The following is a 20,142-nucleotide window of genomic DNA, read 5'->3' on the forward strand; positions in this document are numbered from 1 at the left end:
TTGGATGCCTCTTCGTGGACTTCAGCGTGAGTCTCGAGAGAAAGTGGGGCGATGCACTCTATTCCCAGGTCCTTGCTCTCAACCCTTTTCTACTCATGTCCGTTAAGGAGTTTCATTTGGAGCAGGACACGGGCTTTATCGTGACTAATCTATGCATTTTAATGTCATTCAAAGTAGCATTGCAAAACTAGTCTAAAGTATTGTACATAACCAGAGGTCACCATATATTCCCAGCTCCACCATTTATTTGCTTATCTATCTATTTATTTATGTATTTATTTGAGAAAAGGCGACAGCCCACCATTGATTCATCATATATTTGATTATGTGTTGATGGGAGTTCTTAATGAGCGATGTGCATACTGGATATTATTGACATATATTGCTCTATCATGGTCCCAAAGGTGCTGAATGGTCCTCCATCCAATTATATTATAGCTTAAGCTTTTGGGCTGGCAAGTCCGTGCAAGGTGGTATCAAAACCAGGCATATTGTATCGCAGCTTTACCAGCGACGTGAGTCCTTCAATGATGATACCAAGGTCGCATAGAATCCAGTCAGGTTGAGTAGGGCTTGGGCCAAGGATGAACCCCTCCTCTCCGAGGAGTGCATTAAGCCAATTCGAGACTGAACAGGAGAAGATGTCATAGCCCCGCATTGACCGAATAGAGGGTGACACATGAATTTAAAGCTTGAGCTTTTTACCAGTATAAATGCAATAAAGTCTTTTTTTTGGCTTGCAATCCAAGGCATGGTTTCCTTCAGATATTTCTGCAAGCTAACATTAAATGAGAGCACCGATTGAACTAGAAAATTGGTAATGAGTGGAATGTAAAACTTCATTCTTGCATTCTCAAATCTCAATATATAGTGTGGCCTAGAATAAACGCCCAGTGTTTTTCAGCCCACTCTGTGACCCACCAAATAAACTTAGATTTTCTCTTAGATAAGGCCAAGAATCTTGCTCGCCACTGATCGTTCAATTTGTCCGAAAAATAAGTGGACTTCTGTCGTTTTATAGTTCAGAAATCCATCCCTGTCCGGTGGAGACTTCGTGTCCTCGACGCGAGGCTCCTGATCTCGCAAAGTATTCTAAAACTTCTCGATGCTAGCTGGCCTACACTGAGACCCTCGTCCGTTGGGGAGACTGGCTTAGGTTGACGTAGTCCGAACGTGGACCCCAGAAACCGAGCAATTTCCCCCGCTGATCACGCCAGGTGACCAGGGCGACATCGTTGACTCCAAGTCAACAAAATGCCTTGTAGGATAGTTTTGAAATTAATGAAAAAAAAAAGTTGAATTGAATGCTCGGGATGGAATTAACGAATTAACGTCTCGTGTATAAGTGTCACGACCCCCGCCCCGTTCCCGGCGGGCCGCCGCGACGGTCCTAGGGTGCGGATAGGCATAAGGCCACCAGCCACCACGTAGAACCCTACTACCTATCAATCATCCATAAATTCTGAAAAATTTTGGCATGATGCATGCACAAAATGATCACCTTTTCTATGGTGACCTGTCAGGATTATCTCAATACATATAACACACTACCTGTCAGAGCAGCAATCACATAATCTGTCACATAATAAACCTGGACAATATATAGCAATACATTATCACAGGCACACAACTGATCTGCACACACATATATATATACATACTTCCCAATCCATCCATGGTCAACCCATATCCACAACAGGATCTATGACTGTAACTATACACTATATACAATAGAAGGTTTATAATACACCAAAAGGGTATAAACCTCTATCTACATTATACTATACTATGGAGCGGCACAGCTAACAGGCAATCATTAATCCTGCTCCTCTCTATACAATACCTGCCCTGCAATCAAAAACACCAAACTGGGGAGTGAGTATATAAATACTCAGTGAGTGGAGTAGAGAGTACTATGCACATGAGACCAGATATAATCATGGCTCGAGGTGAAATCTCAAGATCAATAACAAGATGAATATGATCTCAACATAGAGAATATGGAGTAAGTCATCAATATCACCACAATCAATCTCAACTCATCTGAAGCATATATGGAATAATCAAGTAAACATATATGCTACTTATGAATATGCTCAACAGGTCATAGTACTGAATCATATAAATCAGGTGTCAATAGGCTGAATCATCAATAAGACAGCTATCGGAAGGTGGGTTTTACGCCCCAGGCGAACCAGCAACAACTCCCTACTGCCATATGCATACATCGAATATGACACCACACCAATATGTAAATCATCACTAGACAGCTGTCGGGAGGTGGGTTTTACGCCCCAGGCGAACCAGCAACAACTCCCTACTGTCACATGCATATGCAGGATAAGACACCATACTGATAATGTAAATGCTAGACAGCTGTCGGGAGGTGGGTTTTACGCCCCAGGCGAACCAGCAACAACTCTCCACTGTCACATGCATATGCAGGATAAGATACCACACTGATCATGTAAATGCCAGCCAGTATCCAGAACAGAAATCCATCTCACATCTACATACTAAACGGCACCTCGCGGGAATTCTACATCCGCGGAAAGCCATACTGCACCTCGCGGGGTCTTACTATGCCCGGCGGCAAGCAGAATATAAGTCGTAGGACCGGCCGATCCTACGCCTAGGGCCGTGTCCCCCCTAGGAAGGGACTGGGCTCCGCCCACCCAGAAGGCTACTATGTGCACAAAGGCCGATGTTCAACCCCATCGACTATAGGTGTCCTGCAGATACTGTCAAGCCATGCATGAATGCCATAATGCACACTCCCAATACTCTACTAAAAGGAGCATAATTAAGACTACCACTCACTCGACTCCGACCCAATCATAAACTAACATCAGGTTTGGGAGTGAGGGGTCAAGGGTGTGCAATGCAACTCAATATACCACTGAAATGGGCTCTACAAATCTTTGAAATAGAGGAAATGAAATCAATTTGCAAAAAAAGTCATTTCACAATTCAGATCTAATTTAATTACTCATAAAGAGTATAATCAAGGCTACCACTTACAAGTCTTTGAAATAGAGGAAATGAAATCAATTTACAAAAGAAGTCATTTCACAATTCAGATCCAATTTAATTACTCATAAAGAGTATAATCAAGGCTACCACTCATAAGTCTTTGAAATAGAGGAAATGAAATCAATTTACAAAAGAAGTTATTTCACAATTCGAAATCAATTTGGTTACTCATCAACCCCTCGTAATTCCTCTCAATGTTCCCTCAAATGTGTGCACAAGATAATCAAGTATGGAGAAACAAAATTATAGAGGAATCTACTACAATATCAATCAATATGCACAAGTGGAATCAATTCACACTTGGCGGTATTCATGAAAATGAATTAAGGATGCTCATGGTGCAAAGTACATGACTCCCACTCACCTGTCAATCCGGCACGGCCTCGATACGCCTCTAGAATTTTACAGTAGGCAGCAGGGGACTTCTTCCTCTTGTTCCCTAGCTTCTTGCCCAACTGTGACATGCATTTACAATACATTTAGTTTTGTATCAAGGGCTATAATCTACGTGCCAATTATAATATAGGGAACTTTAATTGATTCAACTCCCCCATTTCCTAAATCTTTTCTTTTCTTTCTTCTTTTTCTTTTTAATTAATTAACTTACCATTTATATGTATTAGGGACTCCCTTGCATGAGTACAAGGTCCCTTTTAGCTTGATCTAGGCTTAATACCCTATTATAGCATGAAATCCCCTATTTTCCACCTGGATGAACAGTAACCCGAACTGACAGTGGGTTACTTCATCCCGGTTTTGATCCACTTTCAGGATTCCAAATTTGATGAAATTTTTACCTAACATTCTACGCTCATAGGAAATTCCAAAGAGGTAAAATGCATTGCTATCGGAGGTCGTTTGACCCCCTAAATAATTCGCCGAAGTTGGGACTTCGACACAATTTTTCCGTAATACCGGAAAAATTTGTCGAAATCCGATTCTTCCTCTTTTAACCGCCTCTACAACCCTTATCCGACCCCTCTAGACTATATCCACCCTTGGTATAGCCTAATGTCATCAAAAGACTAGATAGGGATGGATATTTACCTTTTTTTTTTTGGAAATCGAGGTCCTTGCGTAGAGAAGAAGGAGATCTACACTTTTCCCTTCAGCTGGAAGTGCAACCGGGACTCCCTTCCACCTCGAATCCCTCTTCCTTCTTCTTTTTTCTTCTTCTTCTTCTCTTTTTCTTTCTCTCTGTGTCGTCTGAGAACCCTTCCCCTCTTCTCTCTGTTTCACTCCCGTGAGCCAGCTCAAACCCTTCAATTAAATCACATCAAAACACTATTCACCCTTTTTTTAATATTATTAATTTTCCATTTTGCCCTTGCCACTTCGATATATCTGCAATTATGCCATTATCTTTTGATTCCTTCCCATTTTGCCCCTAACACTTCAACGCATCTACTATTATGCCATTAACTTTTGATTCCTTCCAATTTTACCCCTTATATTAATTTTAAAGGACTATTCTATCCTTTTTTTATATAAAAAAAAATTAAAAAAATTTTGGGGTTATTACATCCTTCCCCCCTTATATAAAATTCGTCCTCGAATTTAAAAGAGTAAATTATCTGATTACTCAAAGGGATGAGTATATCTACTCTTCATATTTTGCTCGGTGTGGTATTGGAAATCAAATGAATTGGGAGTGTTTTACCTTCTATTTCTACCACACAGGTAGGATACACATACTTCGCTTTTATACTATCCCCTACAGGTGTACTATTAGCTAAGAAAATATGCATTAATATCTTATCCTTAGCTAACTTTTTAGCAAAATAAGGGGATACAAATGAATGGGTAGCTCCAGAATCAAATAACACTCTAGCTTTAATCTTTTCAATGAGGAGCATACCTGTCACAGCTGCATTTGATGCCTGTGCCTCCTGTGGATTTACCGTGAACACCCTTCCTTGCCCTCTGCCTACTGGAGCTGACAGTTGAGATGGTCCAGCACTCTGCTGTGATGTTTGTGCTTGACCTCTACCTCTGCCTACAGGCTCCCTACTACTAGGCCTGTCCATCTGCACAGAAGGATAGGATGCCAAAGGCACAAACTGCTGGGTGGCACCCTGCGGGCATTCTCTGACAAAATGACCCGGCTGTCCACATCTGTAGCACACTCCCTGACCCATTCTGCATCTGCCAGGGTGCTGCTTCCCACATATGCCACATACTGGCCATGATTGGAACCTAGATTCAGTTCTGGCCATAGTGACTGGAGGACGAGGTACTGATGGTAGAAAAGTATCTTGTGATTGACCTCTTTCCCTCCATTTCCTCTTACGTGGGGCAGGTGGAGCTGAGCGTACAGACTGCTCCATCGGGCCCTCCGAGAGATCTACTCCCTCAGATCTATCTCTACTGCTTTGCCCTTTCCCCATACTCATTTTTCTCTGTTCTCTTTCAGCTCTTTCCTCTTTGTTTCTGGTCTCCCACTGTTTTGCTTTATCAATCAGCCTAGATAAGGTGGGGACCTCTACTGCCAGTACTGCATTATAAAGCGGGGAAATCAGACCCCGCCTGAATCTTTCTATCCTGGCAGCTTCAGTGGGGATGATGTAAGGAGCATACTTCCCCAATCTAGTGAACTCACGAGCGTACTCAGATACGCTCATTCCGGGCATCTGCTTCAGCCTCTCAAACTGAAGAGCCCGATTCTGCCTCTCAACCGGAGACAAAAACTCATCCATCACTGCTTGCCTGAACTCTTCCCAGGTTGGAGGATTCCTACTGTACAATTTGTCCTCCACTTGTCTCTGGTACCAGTCCCAAGCATCTTCCTTCATTGTAAGCCCTACAAGTTCTATAGCTCTTGCATCAGAACAGGGCAGTCTCCGTATCATCTTTTCAGTCTCCTCCAGAAATCTCTGAGGATCTTCACCTTCTTCCCCCTTAAACTCCGGGGTTCTGAGCCTCAGAAATTCTTGTACAGTAATCCCCTCATCATCTAGAGCTCGCCTGGCCAAACTTCTTGGCACAGGTACAGGAGGTGGGATGGATACTACTGACGGGGCAGGAGATTTTTCCCGAGCAATCTGCTCCCTCAGAGCCTGATTCTCCGCCAGTAACTGTTCCATCAATGCATCTCTGCTTCCTACATCTCCTTGATCATCAACCCTCCGTCTATTAGCAGGAGGAGGTTTTTCTCTTTGGGGCTCGACATGTGCAGAACCCGCATCCAATGCTATATCTGGCTCCATCCTCCTTCCAGGACGAGCAGGTCCTCTCCTTGGAGGTATTCTTTATATCTCTCTAAAAAAGTCAAAAAGAGAGGATGGTCGTTACACACTGAGTCATGATATATTTTACTGAGTTGTAAATGACTCATAAAATAACATACAGAAAAATCCTATGCTCCATAGTATAATCCTATACTTAATCCTGACTCATCCTATTGCTCTGACAGGACTCTTGTTTAACCTTTGCTCTGATACCAAGCTTTGTCACGACCCCCGCCCCGTTCCCGGCGGGCCGCCGCGACGGTCCTAGGGTGCGGGTAGGCATAAGGCCACCAGCCACCACGTAGAACCCTACTACCTATCAATCATCCATAAATTCTGAAAAATTTTGGCATGATGCATGCACAAAATGATCACTTTTCCTATGGTGACCTATCAGGATTATCTCAATACATATAACACACTACCTGTCAGAGCAGCAATCACATAATCTGTCACATAATAAACCTGGACAATATATAGCAATACATTATCACAGGCACACAACTGATCTGCACACACATATATATATACATACTTCCCAATCCATCCATGGTCAATCCATATCCACAACAGGATCTATGACTGTAACTATACACTATATACAATAGAAGGTTTATAATACACCAAAAGGGTATAAACCTCTATCTACATTATACTATACTATGGAGCGGCACAGCTAACAGGCAATCACTAATCCTGCTCCTCTCTATACAATACCTGCCCTGCAATCAAAAACACCAAACTGGGGAGTGAGTATATAAATACTCAGTGAGTGGAGTAGAGAGTACTATGCACATGAGACCAGATATAATCATGGCTCGAGGTGAAATCTCAAGATCAATAACAAGATGAACATGATCTCAACATAGAGAATATGGAGTAAGTCATCAATATCACCACAATCAATCTCAACTCATCTGAAGCATATATGGAATAATCAAGTAAACATATATGCTACTCATGAATATGCTCAACAGGTCATAGTACTGAATCATATAAATCAGGTGTCAATAGGCTGAATCATCAACAAGACAGCTATCGGGAGGTGGGTTTTACGCCCCAGGCGAACCAGCAACAACTCCCTACTGCCATATGCATACATCGAATATGACACCACACCAATATGTAAATCATCACTAGACAGCTGTCGAGAGGTGGGTTTTACGCCCCAGGCGAACCAGCAACAACTCCCTACTGTCACATGCATATGCAGGATAAGACACCATACTGATAATGTAAATGCTAGACAGCTGTCGGGAGGTGGGTTTTACGCCCCAGGCGAACCAGCAACAACTCTCCACTGTCACATGCATATGCAGGATAAGATACCACACTGATCATGTAAATGCCAGCCAGTATCCAGAACAGAAATCCATCTCACATCTACATACTAAACGGCACCTCGCGGGAATTCTACATCCGCGGAAAGCCATACTGCACCTCGCGGGGTCTTACTATGCCCGGCGGCAAGCAGAATATAAGTCGTAGGACCGGCCGATCCTACGCCTAGGGCCGTGTCCCCCCTAGGAAGGGACTGGGCTCCGCCCACCCAGAAGGCTACTATGTGCACAAAGGCCGATGTTCAACCCCATCGACTATAGGTGTCCTGCAGATACTGTCAAGCCATGCATGAATGCCATAATGCACCCTCCCAATACTCTACTAAAAGGAGCATAATTAAGACTACCACTCACTCGACTCCGACCCAATCATAAACTAACATCAGGTTTGGGAGTGAGGGGTCAAGGGTGTGCAATGCAACTCAATATACCACTGAAATGGGCTCTACAAATCTTTGAAATAGAGGAAATGAAATCAATTTACAAAAAAAGTCATTTCACAATTCAGATCTAATTTAATTACTCATAAAGAGTATAATCAAGGTTACCACTTACAAGTCTTTGAAATAGAGGAAATGAAATCAATTTACAAAAGAAGTCATTTCACAATTCAGATCCAATTTAATTACTCATAAAGAGTATAATCAAGGCTACCACTCATAAGTCTTTGAAATAGAGGAAATGAAATCAATTTACAAAAGAAGTTATTTCACAATTCGAAATCAATTTGGTTACTCATCAACCCCTCGTAATTCCTCTCAATGTTCCCTCAAATGTGTGCACAAGATAATCAAGTATGGAGAAACAAAATTATAGAGGAATCTACTACAATATCAATCAATATGCACAAGTGGAATCAATTCACACTTGGCGGTATTCATGAAAATGAATTAAGGATGCTCATGGTGCAAAGTACATGACTCCCACTCACCTGTCAATCCGGCACGGCCTCGATACGCCTCTAGAATTTTACAGTAGGCAGCAGGGGACTTCTTCCTCTTGTTCCCTAGCTTCTTGCCCAACTGTGACATGCATTTACAATACATTTAGTTTTATATCAAGGGCTATAATCTACGTGCCAATTATAATATAGGGAACTTTAATTGATTCAACTCCCCCATTCCCTAAATCTTTTCTTTTCTTTCTTCTTTTTCTTTTTAATTAATTAACTTACCATTTATATGTATTAGGGACTCCCTTGAATGAGTACAAGGTCCCTTTTAGCTTGATCTAGGCTTAATACCCTATTATAGCATGAAATCCCCTATTTTCCACCCGGATGAACAGTAACCCGAACTGACAGTGGGTTACTTCATCCCGGTTTTGATCCACTTTCAGGATTCCAAATTTGATGAAATTTTTACCTAACATTCTACGCTCATAGGGAATTCCAAAGAGGTAAAATGCATTGCTATCGGAGGTCGTTTGACCCCCTAAATAATTCGCCGAAGTTGGGACTTCGACACAATTTTTCCGTAATACCGGAAAAATTTGTCGAAATCTGATTCTTCCTCTTTTAACCGCCTCTACAACCCTTATCCGACCCCTCTAGACTATATCCACCCTTGGTATAGCCTAATGTCATCAAAAGACTAGATAGGGATGGATATTTACCTTTTTCTTTTTGAAAATCGAGGTCTTTGCGTAGAGAAGAAGGAGATCTACACTTTTCCCTTCAGCTGGAAGTGCAACCGGGACTTCCTTCCACCTCGAATCCCTCTTCCTTCTTCTTTTTTCTTCTTCTTCTTCTCTTTTTCTTTTTCTCTGTGTCGTCTGAGAACCCTTCCCCTCTTCTCTCTGTTTCACTCCCGTGAGCCAGCTCAAACCCTCCAATTAAATCACATCAAAACACTATTCACCCTTTTTTTAATATTATTAATTTTCCATTTTGCCCTTGCCACTTCGATATATCTGCAATTATGCCATTATCTTTTGATTCCTTCCCATTTTGCCCCTAACACTTCAACGCATCTACTATTATGCCATTAACTTTTGATTCCTTCCAATTTTACCCCTTATATCAATTTTAAAGGACTATTCTATCCTTTTTTTATATAGAAAAAAAATTAAAAAAATTTTGGGGTTATTACAATAAGTTGCCTCAGAGAGAAGACGTCCAGATGGCAGAGCTGCCGGCACCCTTGATCACGAATTGGCCGAAGTCATTTAGTGTGAAGGTGCATGCATTTATTAGATTATGATTTGTGACTAGGAGTAATTAGAAGCACTTACATCACACGACATGGCATTAGACCAATTTTACGGCCAAGCGAGCTGGTTCAGAATTTGGCCATTACGGCCCAAGCAAGATGGTTCAGAATTTGATTATTAAAGAATGGGCAAGAAACATTGATCATGGGCAACACATGTATATATGATTTATGAACAAACATTGCAATGTCAAATTTAATATCAGGAGATTCATGACATGTGGTTGATATGAGAAATCTCTCGATGCCAGCTATAAGTGGTATGCAGGATTAATAAGAGATTTCAAACTAAATATTATTATGTATATATGTTACCCGTCATACATGTGAGAGCACATTGTTGTTAAAGGTCAAGTCCACATGGTGTCGGATGGTTTAGTAACATCAACTAAGTTGTTCGGTTCTAATAAAACAAGTTATCAACAATCAGTAACCAAAAAAAAAAAAAAAAACTAAAAGGGGATTCAGAAAGGGAAAAACTAAGAATCTACAGCTGAACTGGAAAAATTAGTTAACTAGTGCAGCAAAAATGCTAAAAGTTAAAAAAAAAAAAAAATCAAAGAAAAAAGCGAAATGAAAAAACATCAGAAAAAGAAATGTATATATATCAGCTAAGATGACAGAGAGAAAACAAAGACATATAATTTAAACAATCAATCTTAGAGAGGGTGGTGCAATTTAAGTGAAAGAAGTTAAAGTTAAAAAAGGTCCAGAAGTACTTACCAATGGGTTTCGGATTTTCCCTTCGTTTTCGTTCCGTCGGAACTACCAACGGTCATGTTTCGATGTGCGTTGGGGACGTGCTATTGGATCTTATGCTCATCCTGAATCCCTGATGGAGGTGGATTTGGAAGTGAATGGTTCTAGCAAGGGTGCGCAAAAAAAATCAGCCAACTGCTAACCCGGCTCGGAACGGTCTTTTCAAGTTAATTTAAAAAAATTATGACTAGCATGACCAAATCTACATATGATCAGCTTATAATTTTTATGTGGCTAGCGTGACTGAATCTACATATGATCAGCTTATATAGCAACAGAGAATGATCCATTATGTGACATCACGTGGCAAGTTCGTTGCACAGCCAAATAGAAGTCATGATCAGAATTCAAATCGAACGAATTTAAAAATTTAATGATTTGATTGTAATAAATTAAAATTTTGAAAAAATTTAAAACATTTAATTAATTTAGATTTTTTACATAATTATTTTTTAAATTTATATTAATTTTTTCTTAAATTTAGTTTGCAATCAGTTTGAGAAATATATGAATCAAAAAAATTTAGTTGGATCTCTCTAAATTCATCACAGCAATTCTTGGAATATTGCGAGATACACTAACCATCCCCATGTTACATGGGTTATGCTGATGTTTCATATATACATTACACAATTCTTTTGTCATCAATAATTTAATGCTTAGTAGATAATTCTCATCTGAAATGATAGCGAGGGCCTACACCCCATGAGATCATATATGTAAACATAATCAAAAAAATTAGAGGGACGTACTATTGTTTTTCGGGCAGAAGCTTTATGGGAAACGTGGACACAAAAGTTGGATCAAAATGCAACAAGAACCTGGCACGTACAATGCACGTGAAAGGCTGCAGCTAAAATAGGGTTGAACTCTCGAACAACGGTTCAAGTGGGGTCACCATGCGCTGGGATAGTTTTGAAGTGGGAAAGAAGGTTGAATTGAATGCTTCGAACGGAATCTAACCCTAGCATTGCTTCACCTGTATAGGTTAATAGCTTATATAAAAATTAACATTATTTTCATTTCGACGTGTCGTTTTGAAACTGACCGCGTTTCCGTGACCCAATACAAGAATCTGATTTACTTTATGCGTTCTCCACATTTGGATCGTATAAATATCCAGCCAAACTACGTAGATCAAGTTTAAGATACCATTAGATCATTGCATGATAATAAGTATGCCGAGCGTGGAAGAATCAACATCCACTATTGTCATGCCTCTTCTGTACTATACAGGGCTCTTCGTCTTTGAATTACCACTACTTCATCTCGAGAATGGATGATTGTGGCTCGTCTCCTTGCCTACTTTGGATGGCACCAAAGTGACGTATTCGGCATGGAATATAATTTTCTCTGTTTTAGATGAATGACAACCATCCGTTTCAAGGATAGAGACATGGTGGCTATTCAATGATGGAAAGCGCCAAAATAAGCACCGCACAAGATAAGAACTCGAGCACGGCCTCAAGAGGATTTTGAGTCTTCGAATTAATGGCAGTGGCGGGTTGGATTTTTTTTTTTTCGAGAAGGGAGGTAAGGTGGTTTTTCAAAAAAAGCCAAAGAGGTGTTGCTGAAAAAAATATTAGGTACATCAGCCTTGAAAAAGATTTTTCTTTTTGACTTCAAATATAAATTGAGGAGAACAACTTCGACCTCAGCTGAGCAATAAATCAACCAATATTTAATGCCTACCGTGTTTGGCACTCAAGCCACCCATTAGACACCGAATGCGATGCTTTCCCATTTAAATGAATGATAGCTATCAAACGACGGATAGCTCCATAACGTGAAAGATAAGCACCGCAAAGGGTCAGGACTCGTGCTTGACCTTAAATATCGTATCGATTCACTTGGAAAAATCAGCTCCTAAGGGGTCGACACAATAATTCAAGGTCCAGCAACTATAACATAGGATACCGGACCCAAAATCTATGATCAAGGGCATGTGTTGGTTTGTATTTCTTCTTTGCAGTTCTACTCAGTTCTCTGCTATGAGAAACCCTACTCTTTCCACCATCCTTACCCTTCTCTTTCTCGTCTTCCTGCTCCTCCTTACTTTCGCATCTCCATCACCTAGGAGCTCTCTGACAAGACATTCTTATCTTTCTGTGGAGGATGACTCAGACATCCTCATCTCACCAAAGAATTCATTCACATGCGGCTTCCACGAAGTTGGTTCGAATGCCTTCACCTTCTCGATCTGGTTCTCCAACTTGAACTCCAAGACTGTCGTCTGGACAGCGAACCGTGACAATCCTGTGAATGGTCATGGGTCGAGAGTTACGATGTGCAAGGATGGGAACATGGTTCTAACCGACTATGATGACACGCTCATTTGGACCACCAGCACCAACTCAACTCAAGCTCACACGCAGCTTCTCGATACTGGGAATCTTGTTGTGAAGGATCCAGATGGTACAATTCTATGGCAAAGCTTTGATTATCCTACCGATACTCTTCTCCCTAACCAGGCATTCAATAGAAATTCTAGGCTGGTATCTGCTGCTCCTAACAGATCACTCGCTTCAGGCCACTATAAATCTTATTTTGACAGCAATAATATTTTGATACTCAAGTATGATACGCCGGAATTTGCTAGCATCTACTGGCCTGATCCCAGACATCTATCGTGGGAGAATGGCAGATCAACCTATAATAGCAGTAAATATGCAGTCCTTGATGACATGGGGCAGTTCGTGTCGAGCGATAACTTGGCGTTCAAAGCTTCTGACTTGGGTCCAGGGATTAGGAGGAGGCTGACTCTGGATTATGATGGTAATCTTAGGTTGTACAGCTTGGACGAGTCGACCAAGACGTGGTCGATTTCGTGGGTTGCTCTTTCATCGGTCTGTCTGGTACATTCGCTGTGTGGTAGGAATGGAATCTGTGTCTACACGCCGACACCCCAATGTACTTGTCCTCCTGGTTTTGAAGTGAATGACCCGAGCGATTGGAGCAAAGGTTGCAAGCGCAAATACAGCATCACCTGCCCCAAATCTCATCAGGCTTAATTTTTGGAGCTCCCCGACACAGAGTTTTATGGGTATGACATACATCACACTACTTCCCTGTCAGTAAGGGCATGCAGGAAGATTTGCAAAATGGACTGTTCATGCGTAGCGTTTGCGTATAGGAAGAGAACCGAAGGATGTTATCCAAAAATTGAGCTCCACAATGGAAAAAGTTATCCAGGCCTCGATGGCAACATATTCTTAAAATTTTCGAGATCTGTAAACACCTCAAAACTCTCTTCTCGTCTTCAAGGGCAGGATCCAGTTTGCAACGACACAGAAGTGAGCATCGGGAAGGATATAAGGCGAAGGAGAATCGGGGGAAAAACATGGGCCAATTTCTATGGGTTCATATCAGCATTTTTTGTAATAGAACTCCTTTTTATTACATTTGGTTGGTGGTTTATTTTCAGGAGGGAGAAGCAGTCAGCCCCCATGGAGGAAGGATATAGGGCGATGTCTACTCAATTTCGAAGATTCACTTACAAAGAGCTGAAAAGGGCTACTCGAAACTTCCAGGAAGAGCTTGGGAGGGGAGGCTCGGGAGCCGTGTACAAGGGAGTCTTGGATGATGAGAGGGTGGCGGCAGTCAAGAAGTTGGAAGATGTGATCCAAGGAGAGGAGGAATTTCATTCCGAACTGAGCCTCATAGGGAGAATATACCACATGAATTTAGTGAGAATGTGGGGATTTTGTTCAGAACGATCACACAGGCTCCTAGTTGCTGAGTTCGTGGAGAATGGTTCGCTGGACAAGGTTTTATTTCACGGTGACGTTGTTCTGAGATGGAGTGAGAGGTTTAAAATTGCGGTAGGGGTGGCGAAAGGATTGGCCTATCTTCATCACGAGTGCCTTGAGTGGGTCATCCACTGTGATGTAAAGCCTGAGAATATATTGTTAGGTCAGAATTTTGAGCCCAAGATTGCAGATTTCGGACTGGCCAAACTGTTAAATAGAGGTGGATCTGGACAAAACTTGTCACGTATCCAAGGGACGAGGGGTTACATTGCTCCAGAATGGGCTTCGAGTCTTCCAATCACCGGGAAGGTTGATGTCTATAGCTATGGAGTAGTGCTTCTAGAGTTGGTGAAGGGGGTTAGAGTTTCAGACTGGATAATTGGTAGGGGTAGGGGGGAGGAGGTAGAGATGGTACTGAGGAGGTCACTTGAGTTGCTCAAAGAGAACTTGGAGAGTGGACAAGAGTCATGGATTTGCGACTTTGTTGACTGCAGATTGGATGGACAGTTTAACAGCAAGCAAGCATTGATGATGGTGGAGATAGCAGTCCGCTGCCTCGAAGAGGAGAGAAGCAAAAGGCCATCCATGGAATCTATAGTCCAAATGCTCCTTTTATCTGATGACGAGCTAAACTCCCATGCAGAATCTTTCCAGTAAGTTGGGCATGAAGTCGTTAATCTGCAGTCATAATATCAAGTAATGTATCTTAGTCTTAGTCGAAAGCAATCCTTGTAGGAAGCTGCTAAGGCAAATTACGAGCTTGTATCCAGCGTTTGTTCTCCTAGTTGTAAACCCGTCTGAGTATTAATGTGTCCAGACTTTCTGTAAGTTAACAAGGAATAAATGAAGCTAGTAGCAGTAATTATTTTCTAATTATTTACCAATATGATAACTTTGGATTAATGTTTTTCTGTTCCTAGAGCCGAAAGTGGTTTCAGCAGTGGCAAATCCATATGTCAGCGGAGACCAGGATTAATAAGAAGCACTTACATATATCACACAATTTTAAACCAGCAGGAACCCAGCAGCATCGTATTTTTTATTCTTATAATTATATGCAGTGAGATTCAGCAATATCTGACAGACCTTTGGACTGCGGCCAGTTGTATCCCGTAGATGTACAGATCCATCATCACCTGCTGTCACCAAAATGTCCCGACTATGTCGAGAGTAATCAAGCACTCTTAATACCTGCTCTTAGAGCATTAACACGATTGAAACATCAGATTCAGGAACAGTTTGTTTAAACATCTCCACATGCACGCCAATAAGAATATGAACAAATAAAAATCAATTAAAAAAGAAAAGAAATGAAATGATAACCAAACAACCTGCCCATTTGGGTCATTGAGTTCAGCAGCCCGTGCGCTCCAGAAGCAAGATTATGGAAAATAAGATCCCCCTTTACACTGAATGGTTAGAGAAATTGAGATCTAAAAAAGTGATGGTGTTTGATAGTATTTATGCAGACATGGCATCAGACCAATTTTACGGCCAAGCAAGCTGGTTCAGAATTTGGTCATTATGGCCAAAGCAAGATGGTTCAGATTTTGGTTATTAAAGAATTGTTCAATATCATTTTATGCAATATGGAACTCTGATTTGTCTCTGATTAAATAACAAAGTATCAGGTTGCAATCCATAAGAATTCAACAGTGTATGTATGTATGTTGGACAAACTGACATTCAAAGTTGGCATTTAGAAAATCTGTCCTCAGCGACCAACAAACAATTATCTGCACCTTGAAATGAAGCAAGATCGAAATTTAGCGGATGCAACAACCCATTAGTACAATCTATCATGTAAGTTAATCCCATGACGGTACCGGTGCAATCATATAATGCCTATGAATAAAAAAGAAGTGCTGTGAACATGGAAAATGTAGACATCTAGTGGCATCAGTTTCCCCAGTACAATTAATGATATCAGTAGCTACTCTCATGCCCCAGATATATTTCAATTATTTTCATAATACGAGTTAATAGGTGGATCAGCAAAGGCATAATCAAATCTGCATGCAAACCTTTGAATATGTACATCATATAACGTATGCTATCTTACTTGAAATAACCAGCCTAACTTTTATGCTCATTACAACTATTGAAATATTATTAGCATTCCGAAGGTGCCCATGGCAGAGTTGCTAAATAACAGCTGACACTAGAGACCTGGGTTTGACCTCCACCTTCACCCAATAAAAGAAGGTGGACCTCTGCATCTGCTCCTCCTGCTCTCTAAAAAAGAATTAGAGAGACACAACACAATAACACATTGTCTTAATTCTCATTCTCTCATAAGCTATCTTATTTGTCTCATACCATATGACATTTGACATTCTATTCTTCTAGTTTTATGTTGGTATATCTAGTGATTCCATAACAGGAAAAAGTTAAATTTAATGCTCATGCTCAGAACTAAAGCCAGACACATGACAATAGCACATTGTCTGATGTGCAGATATTATTAGTATCCCCTCAAATTAACTTAAAGAAATGTTGTGCGTGTTTTAGAGTGCAGAATGACAGTTGGAGAGGTTTCTAATGAATCTTTTCGCATGTAAAAGCCTTGACATGCTTGCAAATCCTGTAAAAAAAAGTGTCAGGCATGCATAATTAATCGAAAACAAAAACTTAATTTACTCGAATTGTAACCCAAGAAAAATATCCTAAAAACATAGCTGAAACCATATAGCATTTAAGAAGTACAAGTAACCTGAAATTTTAGGGTTTTCTGCTGCATACTTTTCTTTGCTTTTTGTCGTTTCTTTTTCTTTTTCATTCGATGGTCCACCTTACCATTGTGACAAATGGAGTTGGATAACTTGTTCACCCTCTCTATTTCTAGCTTTTCTCAGTACCTAGATGAAAGTAACAAAATGAATCAAATACTACAAAGTTTAACTCCCACTTGCTAAGGGGAAAAGGCCTACAATACCATATCCTTTCTGGATAGATATGATTAGGTCAAGATAGTATTACAGCTCATTTTTTTAAAGCAAATATTAAGACTTCAATCAAATCTTGAGAAGGGAGAGGCAGCTATAGCCCAGGATTAAATTTAGATATTTCCAGCTCATCTTGCAGAAGCACGTCATAATGCCATATATGTTAACAGCTTCACCTGATCTTCCTGGTAATCCAGACATTCCACCCATATTGCAGTGTCTAAGTGTAATGTCCGGGCCCAGAACCTACTAGGCCCAATAAGAAATGGACCCAGTTAAGGGTTGGGCCCAAATTTCACTGTGGGCAGTGCTGTATAAGGATTGAAATAAAAAAAAAAAAAATAAAAACGAAGGGATAAGACCGACAGGGAGGGGTGACCCTCACCCCTGCTGACAGCCGCTGCCGGCGCGCCGGAGACAAGGGGGGCGGCGGCCAGTCCCGAGGTATGGAGGAATGGAGAGGGAAGGGACCTCTCAGAGGGGGTCTCATCCTTAAACAGTCCTTTAAGCCTATGCCGGCAACCCCAAAATGACAGACCCCCTAAACACCGAACGAGAGAAAGAGAGAGAGCCCGGAAGCTCCAAGAGGAAGGAGGAACCCCTAAATCGGCAGAGGTGTTGGAGAGGAGGCACCGCAGGTCATCCCCGGAAATGGTAAGCTCCTGTTACCAAAATAAAAATAGAGGAGGGACTCCATGGACCTCAGTTGCAGTCACTGCCGGCTCTCGGTAGGGGGCTGCAGTCGGCCGGAGTCCATTCCCCTTCTTCTTCTTCAGTGGGATAGGGGGTCTCAGTGAAGAAGAAGAAGGGAGGAAAGAAAAGAAAATGAAAGAAAGAAGAAAAAGGAGAGAGGGAAGAGGGGACTCACCCGTGTGTGGCCGCGGGCATCGGCCGCAAGCGCGGCCGTGGGCTCAGCCGCAGGCGCGGCTGTGGACGCCGCGAGCTCGGCCGTGGCACTGCCGACTGTGGCTCGGCCCTCCCAAAACCCCCTTCTTCCTTCACAGGGGAAGAATGGAGAGAGGAAGAGAGAGGGTTTGGGAGTGAGAGAGAGAGAGAATAGGGGGTGGTGCCGGAGGGAAGGACCAAAGAAAAGAAAGAAAGAAAGAAAGAGAGAGGAGGAAGAGGCCGTAGATCCGGCCGGAGGAGAAGAAGAAGACCGGAGGACCGGCCGAAATGGCTAGGGCTTCCAATCGGAACCAAGGAGAGAGAGAGAAAGGAGAGGAGGAGGGGACTTGCCGTGTACGGCCGTGAGCGTCGCCGGTGCGGGCTCGGCCGGGGAAGCCGAGAGCTCGGCCTCGGGCTCGGCCGGGGAAGCCGAGAGCTCGGCCGCGGGCTCGGCCGGGGATGCCGCGGGGCTTGGCCGCGGACGCCGCCGGTCGTGGGCCGTCTCCCTCCGCTCGCCATCCTCCCCTCCGCTCGCCGTCCTGCCATCGTCGGAGAAGAGAGGAAGGGGGAGATCGGGAGAGAAGGAAGGAAAGAGAGGAGGAGGGGAGGAAGCTTCGGGAAGGAGAAGAAAAGAAACAGTGAAGAAAAAGAAAGAAAAAGAAAAAGAAAAAAGAAAAGAAAAGAAAAAAAAAAGAAAGAAAAGAAAAAGAAAAGATCCTATCGGGTCAGATCTGGGTTCGGGTCCGAAACCCGTTAAGCCTAATTGACCTATATGAACCCCATCTGGTTTTAAATCGAGCCCAAAGGTTCCAAATTGGGTAAATTGAACTTGGGCTAGATCCTTGGATGGGATCCAGGCAAGTAAGTTCATAGTGTGATGAACTGAGAAATTATATAATAAATAAATAAAAAATAATGTAATTCCTATGATGTTGTTTTAGGTAATTAAGGATTAGTCACCTGGACTTGAGCAATTTGGAAAGCGAATTGAAGTAAGTAATCTACCTTAATCTTATCGTAGATCTTGTATTACGTTTTATAAGATGAACCAGTGTTTTTCATACAATTTGAATTGTATACATGATTTGTGAAGAAAGTAAGTAACTGGTTTTAATCTTGTTGTGAATCATGTATGTAAGTAGCCTGCCCTAATCTTTATGGATCATACATGAAATTTAACATGTTATGCATGTACTGTAGGCTAAGAACGATATGTGTATCTGACATGCTCTAGTTACACAAGATATGAGGATATATGCTTTATATTCCGTTATGCCTACAAAATACTGGGATTACATTACATGCTAAGATATGAGTTATGAAATATGAACATTTCTTAGCATGAGTGTAAAGAATGATAATGATTTGCCCTAGCTGCATATTGCTTGTAAGGGGGTACCTAAGAACTACTAATGCTACGGGCCGAATGCAACTGAGCCGGCCTTGCCAGTGGCCGATAATGACTGAGCCAGCCCCGCCAGTGGCCGACTAATAACTGAGCAGGCCCCGCCAGTGACCATTAATGAATTCGCCGTAGCATCTATGAGGTACTACCTATACTGAGCATTATTTATGAACTCTTAAGAGCTACTGACCCAATGTAACTGAGCCGGCCTTGCCAGTGGCCGAGAATGACTGAGCCAGCCCCGCCAGTGGCCGCCTAATAACTGAGCCGGTCCCGCCAGTGGCCAAGAATGACTTCGCAGTAGCATTTAAGAGCAGGACCACGGTATGCCGGGGGCACGGTTTCATGTGCATGTTTTATGAAAATTTTGTGATTTGCAATACTGCTTTGTTTAAATTGCATACTTTATGAAAATGATATTTGAAGCATGATCATGAGGCTCGTTTCAGAGATTGGGTATATGAGGCGGGTGCTTCCAAATCCTGCAGATGTGTTTTTGGGGAGAAGTAAAATCGGTGAGGGGTGAAGGACGCTTGCGTGAAGCCCCGGAACCGGCCAACATCTGGCAGGGGAGCCCCGTGTTTCCCCC

At 42.0% G+C, this 20,142-nt stretch overlaps 2 protein-coding genes across 2 annotated transcripts; both read left to right on the plus strand.

The window, feature by feature from the left end:
* The first annotated feature begins 12,500 nt into the window (after positions 1 to 12,500).
* On the plus strand, positions 12,501 to 13,580 carry LOC148700146 (putative receptor protein kinase ZmPK1). The gene has a single exon (XM_088710267.1). It carries the CDS (start codon positions 12,501 to 12,503, stop codon positions 13,578 to 13,580), a length of 1,080 nt encoding a protein of 359 aa, XP_088566393.1.
* A 90-nt stretch (positions 13,581 to 13,670) lies between these two features.
* Positions 13,671 to 15,202, plus strand: LOC120112698 (putative receptor protein kinase ZmPK1). The gene has a single exon (XM_088710266.1). It carries the CDS (start codon positions 13,671 to 13,673, stop codon positions 14,973 to 14,975), a length of 1,305 nt encoding a protein of 434 aa, XP_088566392.1. The 3' UTR covers positions 14,976 to 15,202.
* The last annotated feature ends 4,940 nt before the right edge of the window (positions 15,203 to 20,142 follow it).

Source organism: Phoenix dactylifera, chromosome 14 (assembly GCF_051530095.1).
Source record: "Phoenix dactylifera cultivar Ajwa chromosome 14, Ajwa_hap1_PhDact_Kaust_v1.1, whole genome shotgun sequence".
Classification (NCBI taxonomy): Eukaryota; Viridiplantae; Streptophyta; class Magnoliopsida; order Arecales; family Arecaceae; genus Phoenix; species Phoenix dactylifera.